This window comes from Cyclopterus lumpus, chromosome 5 (assembly GCF_009769545.1).
Source record: "Cyclopterus lumpus isolate fCycLum1 chromosome 5, fCycLum1.pri, whole genome shotgun sequence".
In the NCBI taxonomy this organism is placed as follows: Eukaryota; Metazoa; Chordata; class Actinopteri; order Perciformes; family Cyclopteridae; genus Cyclopterus; species Cyclopterus lumpus.
Window position 1 is genome coordinate 14,078,409 of NC_046970.1, and position 10,775 is coordinate 14,089,183.

A 10,775-nucleotide genomic window follows, 5' to 3' on the forward strand; every position below is an offset into this window, starting at 1 on the left:
CCCCAATGATTAATACCATTTTTGATTCATAAGGGCATGCTCCTGATGTCAGTGCAGGTTATTTTCTGTCGGTCTGTCGCCTGCTCCCTCATTAGTCCAGGCTGCTACTGCACATGTACTCAAAGATAAGACAACAGGAGCTGAGACCAATCAATGGCTGAGCAGAGGTGAACCGACGGAGCGTCCTACAGCAAGATGTCAGCTGTCAGTCTCTGGGTCGTCCCTCACTCCTAATCCTCCCTCCTAACTATCTGCTAGTTTATCAGATTTTCCACTGAATGTTCTGTCAAACTAAGAATTAATCAAATGAGCTTGTCTCGTGCAATATTTCCACTAATTTTAGCCTCTTATTGCCATTTAGGCAACTGGTTCTTGGCATCTAGAAACAATTAGGGATAATAAGCTAAATAATAAACAGCTCTTTTAAGTTTCTTAAAGTGTAATAAACCTTAAACCACACTGCTGATTACAAGAAAATACATGTTCGCTCTGCTTCACAATGCAAGGAGAGGAAAATCGTTACAGACTTCCTCTGTATCGGCTGTATCGTCATCACGTTATGAGTCTGATGCTTCAGAGTAGGCCGAGCATATAAAACTCCAAATGGAAACACGCCCTTTCAGAGTCTAGCTGCCCATCACTGCTGTATCCAGGATTCAGGACAGCAGGACCAGGCTGAGAGATGTCTCCATGGCAACACAGGCGTGTGCACCAGTCTCCAGGGAGCAGCTTATTGGAGGAGAGATGGGGTCAGATGGATGTGGACGGGAGGCAGCATTGAGTGAGGATGCACGGAGGGATGAAACTAATTTCACTATTTCCTGATTGCCTCAAGTTAAAATAAAATACTCCCACAGCATATTGTATTTAGAAATGCACTGTAAACTGCATGAGCTTTTCTTTTGTCCCATGTGACAATAAACTGATCATCTTTGGGGTTTGGGAATGATGGACCTTGAGCTTTGAGGAAAATTGTGATTTTAAATAGATAAACTTCAAATAATCATTAGTTGCAGCCCTACAGTAAATACGTAAAGCAGATAAAACAAAATGCCACAGTTGCGCTCCTAATAATAATGAGACTGTGCCATATTTGCTTCTACCACCAGTGATGGGTAAGAGGGATTTGTGAGCTGCAAATGGGTACACTCTTTAATTATCTAAAGTCTATAGTGGGATCTGCACTTCACCGGCACCTAATAAAGTTAATTTAAAAGTTCCCAAGCCTACACTAGAAGAACTTAACTAATTACTTCATCAAATAGTCACTTTTTCAAACTCTTGCTGGGGAGCTATTTTTACACAACTGCCCTGTTTTCTCTGTTTCTAAGGTTACAGTTTCTCAACAGGAAGTTTGTTTATTAATTGATTTTTGTTGTATCAACTATTGCTTCATCTCACCATGGATACGTGTTGGGTAATAAAGAATTTCCTGTCATTTTCTATTTGCCAGGCATTTTCTATTTACCGGGCAAATAACTCAATAACTAATTTTGAAAACGTAGAAATGCAATGAATGCTTGGTATGTCAGTCCAATCACTCTTGAATTAATTCATTATTAATGAATTTGAATTAACCTTAAGTGTAGCAGCCCTATAGGTTTCAGTCTTCCAGCAAACAGCAGTGCAGCAATACTAAACTTCTAATACAATCATGGTCTTGACAGCTACACTTCTCCAGACAGTGTTGGTTAAGAGTCATTCAGCATACACAACAGAATAAAAGGAGATGTGAAATCATGTACTGCCTGGAACCAAATAACCAAGGAAATGAATGTGTTTTTCTGTTAAATGACCGTTTGTCTACTTCATCATGGCCGGCACACAAACCAGAACAAAAATACAGACTGTCTTAAAAGATAATCTACGCCTGGCAGATCACCAGTCTCATGAAAAGCTGATTATCTCTCGAATCCTTGTGAAACAGGCAGAACAAACTCTCAATTAATCAAGTGGCAGCTGCAGTCATGAGGTTCATGAGTTTACAGAGACCAGACCAGATCACCAAAGTTGAGAGAACTCTGATGGCAGACTGCATAATGATATGTCTCAATATGACATATATATATGTATATACATTTTTTTTTTAATGGTAACAGCCCCAGGTGACCTCTTGTCATCTCTGTCACACTTAATCTGAGTTTATGAAATTGTATGCGGTAGATGTGTTGCCGCTTATATCAACATGACAAATACACATTTTGTCAAACTTCTGCTTTCCTCAGAAGTTTTGTTAATAAAATATGATTAGTTACAAATAAATTCAGAAAATAAAGTTCAACATTAAACATTCAACATTCTTGCATTAAATAGGAGGGTTCATTCTCTAAGTAAGAAGCAATCTTGGGATAAAGACTGGAAGAGAGAAAAAGCTAGCGAGAAATAGTCTGGAACATAAACCTAGAAAAAACACACATAATTTACTATTCTTTGTGTGGATTAAATCAAGCAGCAACTTCCGGTGCAGAGAAATTAAACCAATGTGGAAGTGCCAAAAACTGCTTTCCTCAAATGGCCAATTGAGGCTGACTCCAAAAGCAAGTCAATCCCCATAAACCCCCATGTATAAATTCATAGCAGAAATAACAGCCTGGTACAAAAAACAGTTGAGGTCTTCATAGTTAATAAACCCATTCATGTCAAGAATATTGTGAATATGTATGTAACTAATTTGTTTAAATTACATTAACGGTTAAATGTAAGCATAATTAAGGGAGTGGCTGCTTTGAGTGACAAGTGGGTCAAGTTGTTCGCCACAAGATGTTTTTTCTGCTGCGTCACACACAGACCCACATAGTCCCCCATCCACCTCTTCGCACAGTTTTTTCCGGGAGATGTGCTGTGTGGTCACTGCAATGGCGATGGTCGTAGCCACAACCTTCACAATGGCTCTTCAGAAACCTTTTGGGCAAAGTCAGAATGACTACGTTCATATTAAATACATTCTACGGATTAAATGAGATATGTGAATTAGTGACCTTTTGAGATGCTGGTAGGCCAGAGACAGGCTACTTGTTTTCTTCTGTATTCAGCCTTTATGCGAAGCGAAGCTAACTGGCTGCTGGAGGTAGCTTCATAGTTAGCTTACACACACAAGAGCAGTAGGCTATCAATCTTCTACTCTTCACTCTTGATGAGAAAGTGAATCACCATATTTCCTGAGGTATCAAACTTTTCTATTAACTTCACTTCACTGTATATTCACAGAATGAAATCCCACAATCTTAACTAGTCACTGCCACAGCACACAAACAAACCAATCCTGAATGAAACACACAATGTATTGGACCAAAGAATAAACACGCTGTCCCACTAAAGATTATTCTGTCCAAATAGCTAATACGTGTTTTTTCTTCTTTGCAAAATGTTCTCTCAGTCAGCAGCAGGTTTGCCAAACAGGCTGCCAGTGAGTCAATGCGACCATTTCTCTCCCAACTCCCAACATGTCAGTTTCTATGCATCCAGCTTCCTGTTGCCCGGCAGGATGGTGTAGCTGACACCATGATGGGTCAAGCTCTGATCTTGATAAACATTACCATCAATTAACCAACACGTTTTTACTTTGCTAAAAAACACTTATCCCCTTCAGAAAAGCTGTCTGTAGCCGGGAGCAACAACAAACACATAGACACACATAGTGTCTGACATAATTCTCATCAGCATTTCACCAAACTGACTTACCTTTTCAGGTCATTATTAGGATCATTATATCACACAAGACATTCCATAGTTTTATTTTCATATTAGGGGTGAGAAGTGTGGATTCTGAACACACTCAGTACTGTACATATTGCAAGCTAATGATTGACATGTACAACTGCAAATAACATAAAATAATATAATTAATAATTTTAACCAAAAAAGATGTGTCAAAGGTGTGTAATCACATAGTACTGTAACTGCACAAAAGTCTCTTTGGTTAGCACTCTGCAGAACTTGGGAATGATATATGCAGAGCCTGTGACTTACTGTCCTGTTAAAAATTAAATAAATTAAATGATCAAATTACTTTCAGGATTTTATTCGGTCTGCTTGTGAGGTTAAACTTGTTTGCATTTAGTCTGACAGAAAAGAACCAGTAGAGACTAGCAACAAAAAGAAAGCTGAACCCAGAGGTGAAAAAAATAAGTGAAAGCAAATGAAGTCTTGGGTAAATTCCATCACATTAAAACTGAGCCTCCTCTCAAACACAATATGCCTGTCTTTCTGTATGCCTGTCTGTGTGCGTGGGTGTATTGGTGTCAGTGCGGGTAATGACTGTCGCTGTCGTGTCTGAGTTAGACATCTAAGAAAAGACTAACATCAAACTAAGCCAACTCGTTAAAGCACTGATCACGCTGACTTTTATTTCCCTAATACTGCAGGAAAAATACAAACACTAAGGTTCCTCTATGTAAGAAAATGAGAGTGGGGTAAAACAGTGCCGCACTCCATGTACAATGAATCAGACATGTTTTGCAAGGAACTCAGCCAACTGAAAAGGCGACCTGCTGTCTCTCGAGCCAAAGTACAGTACATACAGCCAAAAGATGTAAACACAAGACCAGTTTAATACAACTGAACTATGCAGATGACCATGGATTGGTTTCAAAGCTTTCTTCCTGTGTTCACATATGGTATAATTACTGCCTCTCTCATCCTCGATCCACTATTACCCTCTTTCTATGTTAAGCAAGCTAGTTAACCGATGCTGACTGGACTTTTAAAGCATCCAATTTTAGATGATGAAGACTGATGGTTCAGTTCATCCTGGTCCTGCGGATGTGGAAGTTTATACTGCAGACATATTTTAGCCTCGGAACCTGGAGCGTAAATGTCAAACAGCTGCTGATGGCTGAGCCCGGGGAGCAACACTTCACAAACTGCCTATTAGACTGGCAAACAGGAGCAGGGGGGGGGGGGTTCTGTCCAGCAAACACATGGTGGTAAGCCCCAAAACAGAGTCCAAGCTCCTCAGTCAGCCTCTTTCTGTTCAGCGTATGAACCCTGTCTATTGACATGCTAATGCAGGATCTGCCAGCTGAACAGCTTGGATAAAGTGAACACCATCTCCCAAGGTTCTTCAGAGGACCTGAGCTTTGGGAGCCAGCCTCAAGGGTTGTCAAGAATTCATTAATGGCTGTGGGTTAAGATTTTAGCAAAGTGGTTTATGAGGAATTCAATTATATATTATAACACTTGCAGCCAGTATACTTAAGGAAACAATATTTTGTCATAGCCAAAGTACTGGCACTGCTGAACCCAAGTGATTTTTATTTTTTTCATTAGACCTCATACATAATAAAGAAACCCTGTTGCTATGTTCCAATCAATGACATACTGATAATGTGGCCCCTTCTGTCATGTACACATTAACAATAAAGCAATAACTCAGAGCAAGACAGGTGCAATTTCCAATTTGAATTTCATTATGCTTCGCTCACTGCCTGCTTCGATTTATAACATTGCCATTGTTGTGAGGTTGTGGATGTCAGGAGCATATAGCCCTCTGTGTCTGTAGGCAATGCAACAAACCAGCTGTGAATGAGAAACAAGCAGTATTCTCCATAAATTAACATTTACTTCATACCCCCACAGTTCAAGGGCCCCGTCTAATGCAAAGAGGCAGCACACAGGGCCTAGCTCTATGAAACAAGAGTAATTCTCCCATGGCTCAGTGAGATTTAAGATGAATAATTGATGTCTAAATTACCAAAAACATGGCCTGGAGTAAAATCGAGAGTAGTGGAATAAGATATTGGCAGAAACAAGACATGCAATTTTCTGAATGACGAGCACATGCCAAGAGACAAAACTAAGGTTATAGAGGCACAGAAAGTCTAGTTGGTAGGACTAAGAGCTGAATCACAATAATCAACACAAAGAAGAATGTGAAGCCTACAAATGCAACGGCTCACATTCTTACCATCCAAAGGTCTGGACGTGTACAATACTCTGGGGATGATCAGCTGAAGTCCCCTGAGGTGTAACATTATGGAAACCACTGAGAGTGAGAGTGCCAGTAATGGGTCCAAGGCCTTGAAACTGAACCCCAGCTCCACGTAGGGAACTGTCTGCTCATAACCAGTTTACTCGAATTGTATTTACAGTATGCCTCCGTCATTTTTACACCACAAGGCAGAATAAACTGTCCCTTTATGTATTTTGTGGTTGTTTATTTGAGTGTCCTGTATTTGCCTTAAAATACTTGGAATATATTATTAATCATCTTGTTTCTTCAAAAAGTCTTAAATAATCAAAACAGTTCATCATCGGTTGACTCTGTAACAAATACAGTGAAGTTGACCGCATATCTAACACAATGCTCAAAAGCAAGCTCTGTATACACAGTTTCACTAATAAGACTCTTTTGGAACCAAATCATATTGCTAAACCATCAGTCTATAATTGACCCTCTGATTTGAGATTATTATGATTCTGAAATAGTCAGTAAAATCACACCAGGGGTGAAGTTACATTGGAGTGCAGAAAAGAATTGAAAAAAGGTTTCATTAAGCCACAGAGTGTTTGATCCATAATACCAAGTGAGAAACAGTCAAACTGACTATGAATAAAAGGCAGAACGTGAGCATCAAGTGATCAACTCTGTAAGCTGAAGCCACCTCGATAGCATAATACATATATAAAAGGAATATTGTATTGAATGCATTACATCTATTTGATCAACATCTCTAATCACACCAGCCACAATAAACCAAACACAGGCCCCAAAATGTGAAAGAATGAGGTGCATTAATACAGCCATGTCCTCGCTCCATCCTGCACTGATTTCAATACGGGCATCATAAAGCTGCACAACCACAATCCTAACCACATTATTACACACGATAATTCAGCACACGGAAATCCCTCTGGCTGTTGATGAATTAATCGAAGAAACATGTGCACACGAGAGAGAAAGAAATAAAATCGGCGGATCGCTCCTCGCAGTCTGATGCTCTGTCATTGGATTGACTGTCACGGTTTACCTGCCATGAAGGGGGGAAGCCTGTCAGCTCTCTGTTTGAACACGATATACAGTAAAAGCATTAGAGCTGGATTGCACTAACCTATGATACAATAATCAAAAGAGCAGCACCAACATCGAGGAGGATAAGGGGTCTCTAGTTTAGCGGTCAGCCTCCGCAGAGACAACACACACACAGATTCACACGCACCTTTCACTTGGGTCTCATAGTCTGCAATGATCTCCTTATCCTTCTTGAATTTCGTAGATGACATCGTTCCTCGGGCTGTTAGGGTGATAGCCTGCAGGTCGAGGTCTATCTTGAGTATTTATAGGTGATGATCCCGGACTTGCAACAGAGCCGCGTTTTCCTCCTTTCCTTTCTAGTGGCCGTGCATTGAGGAGAACAGACGCTTAAATGGGTTGTACTCCCGCAGTTTGAATCACCTGATCAGTGCAGAAATAACACACGAGCAGCAGTGCAATGTTGCATTCTTTTCTTTTTCTGCTCGGGTTTTCTCTTTTCCTCCTCCTCTCCTCCTCCTCCTCCTCCTCCTCCTCCTCCTGATGGTACCAGTCAACTCAGGCGCTTCAGCAGGAAAAAAACAAAAAAACAAGCGAGCTCAAAACTGTAATAACAACATGATGAAGAGAGGGGAGCGTCGCTTGAAGGTGTTCAAGAAGTCAAGTCCTTGTTGTAGCTTCTGTGGCGTGCGTAAGAGCAGCGAGGCAGGGACACAGCATTCGTACTGTGACAAATTGCGTTGCAGGGGAACCGGAATTTAAAAGATCGTCACGTGAGCCCTCTCATATTGTCAACCACATGTCTTTCCCCCGCCCCCTCTCTCTCTCTCTCTCTCTCTCTCTCTCTCTCTCTCTCTCTCTCCACACACACGCACACACACAGAGGCCCGATGGCGTGTAATCATGAAGGCACTACTGCGGCTGTGGTAACCACAAATATAGACTATCTTCCAAAAAGGGCTCGTGTCCTTTGCACCGCACCCTCTATTGTTCCAAACAGGTGTATTGGCATGCCGTTGTTGAACCCATTGTTTACTCGACCTACCTCCCTCTGTTGGCAGAGCTGAGGCGGCAAAGAATGTCAGTGACAGAAATATCATTAAACTTGCACACATGTAAAAGGAGATGAACACTCATTGAACAAACTGTTCCAAAAACGTAATGGAAAATATGGCTCAACAGAACAGAGAACACATTATAAGACATCATAATACATTACTTAACATCAGAAAAGGAACACAGAACGTCCCAAATTTGGTTAAAATAGTTACATGTTTGTGTTTCAATGAATTACGTTCATTCATATCAATCATTTATGTCATATGCATTAAATCAGTCATGTTGTTCATTCTGTATACATGCCATCTATTGTACAGGGATCTTCCTCTGTTGCTGTTGCTTAGGGTTCTTCCCTTTTCCTCCCTGTTAAATGTTTTTTTGGGGTGGAGGGAGTTTTTCCTGATCCTATGTGAAGTCCCGGGACAGAGGATGTCGTATGTGTACAGATTGTAAAGCCCTCTGATGCAAATTTGTATTTTGTGATTTTGGGCTATACAAAACAAATTGAATTGAATTGCATTCATATGTATCTCTGTGATGGAAGTCATGCATGTATTGTATAGAGAAAAGAACATTTGAATTCATATCATAAAGAAAGATCGATTTTTTAAAGAATTGTAGAGATGGGGACTGAGTGTGTTTCCTGACAGATCCTGTCATCTGGGTTCTTCACTGCATTTTTAACAGTCCATGGAACTCGGTGTGTTGTCTGTCACCTGAGCTTTTCTCAGCTCAGGAGGGAACAGGCTGTTGACTCACAATGAGCTGACTCAAACCTGCAAACTGTCACACTGTAGAAGTCTTCCGCATTTCATTTCCGTCTGCACCACACAGGCTTCAATGCATATTTCATGCTGACGGGTTGGAGGACATTTTTGACAGAGAGTGGGTAAACATTCTGCCCCATCTGAAAAAAAGAAACAGATAGAAAGGATGTGTAGTAAAAAAAGCTTTCCAAAAAATGGTATACCACTTACACTCATGACCCTGTATCAGTGTCTTACTGACTATCTTGTAACTGCAGACCTGATGGCGTATGATAAACCAATAAACATGTACTACCCACATATACAACTGAATCATTATTAAAAAAAAGAAGGCAAACACCTACATTATTATTATTATCAACTTTAACAATGTAACTTTATTTATATAGCACCTTTCAAAACAAACTTCAGCAACACCAACCTAAAAACTGTTGAATTGAACAATTACAGAGATGAAGAAGATGTCTACAGTGTTTCTCTCACCCGAAGAATATCCATTGACACAAATGTTGCCGTGCTCCTGCCCTCCTGTTTTCCCACCAGTGACGACTCAAGAGATCATGTTTGGATTCCTTGCCAGCCTTGTGATGTGAAAAGATATTTTCTGGCAGTTGAACACGGCAGGCACAACCCTCTTTGCAGGAGGAAAAGACCCTGAGGAATTTAAATGGCCTCTGGCAGTGTATGTGTGTATATCTGTGTCTGTGTTCAGTGAGTCTATACGACGGAGAGACAGAGAAAGGGTGTCCTGTGTTGTGTTCTCACTGCATCACACTTTTGTGTCTTTGCCGTTCCAGTGGTGGGTATAAGTTGTTAGTCAGGCTGTATGTATCACCTACACGTCTGAGGAGTGGAGAGAGCAGACATATCAGCTGTGACAGAGAGGCCTGCTGGAGGGGCCAGAGTGACAGCAGGGTGGATTCTGCTTTTGTTTGTGTTTACCACACAGAAATCAGCGGAGGTAACCTTTCCGCATCCCTTCATCCCTCCCACTATCCCTCTGTTCCTCACCCATCCCTCTGTTCCTCACCCATCCCTCTGTTCCTCACCCATACCTCTGTTCCTCACCCATACCTCTCTCAGTAGGCATCTAAGATTTCTAGTGGCTAGCACTGACACCTCACAGCAAGAGGGACCAGGGTTTTGATCCCCGATGTACGTTTTCTCTGTGGGTTACCTTCGGGTTCTCCGGCTTCCTCCTACAGTCCAAAGACTGTAAAGCTCAGGTTTATTGGAGGCTCTAAATTGTCCATAGGTGTGAATGTGAGCGTGAATTGTTGTCTGCCTATATATATACAAGCCATGTGATAAACTGGCAACCTGTCCAGGGTGAACCCTGCCTTTGCCCAATGTCAGGCCCTAAATAGAATAAGCGGGTTGGATAATGGAATGGATCATTTGATTGTAAATCCCAGTTACAGGCATCTTAAACCACTCTGTCAACAGGACATCATATGACTTATAATACATCTGATCACTTGCAGGCACTGAATGTCAAATAAAAGTGACCCAAAAAAACTGAATTCATATAATTACATATTAATCTACAGTTCACAATAGTTCAAACATGAAAAAACACTGAACATTCTAAAAACACTGAACTTTCTAAAAACATTGAACATTCTAAAAACACTGAACATTCTAAAAACATTACACATTCTAAAAACACTGAACATTCTAAAATACATTGAACATTCTAAAAACACTGAACATTCTAAAAACACTGAACATTCTAAAAAACATTGAACATTCTAAAAACACTGAACATTCTAAAAACACTGAACTTTCTAAAAACACAGAACATTCTAAAAACATTCTAAAAACATTGAACATTCTAAAAACACTGAACATTCTAAAAACACTGAACATTCTAAAAACATTGAACATTCTAAAAACACAGAACATTCTAAAAACATTCTAAAAACATTGAACATTCTAAAAAACATTGAAGATTCTAAAAACACAGAACATTCTAAAAA

The 10,775-nt window shown here is 40.4% G+C and overlaps 1 protein-coding gene across 2 annotated transcripts in view; it reads right to left on the bottom strand.

Moving 5' to 3' along the window:
- The window catches only part of srgap3 (SLIT-ROBO Rho GTPase activating protein 3), a 51,155-nt gene extending 43,407 nt beyond the window's left edge, over positions 1-7,748 (bottom strand). For both annotated transcript variants that reach the window (XM_034532010.1, XM_034532009.1), the window contains exon 1: positions 7,158-7,748. In XM_034532010.1, the coding sequence (XP_034387901.1) occupies positions 7,158-7,221 (64 nt within the window). In that variant the 5' untranslated portion in view covers positions 7,222-7,748. The remainder of the gene's footprint in view (positions 1-7,157) is intronic.
- Between the last annotated feature and the right edge of the window lie 3,027 nt (positions 7,749-10,775).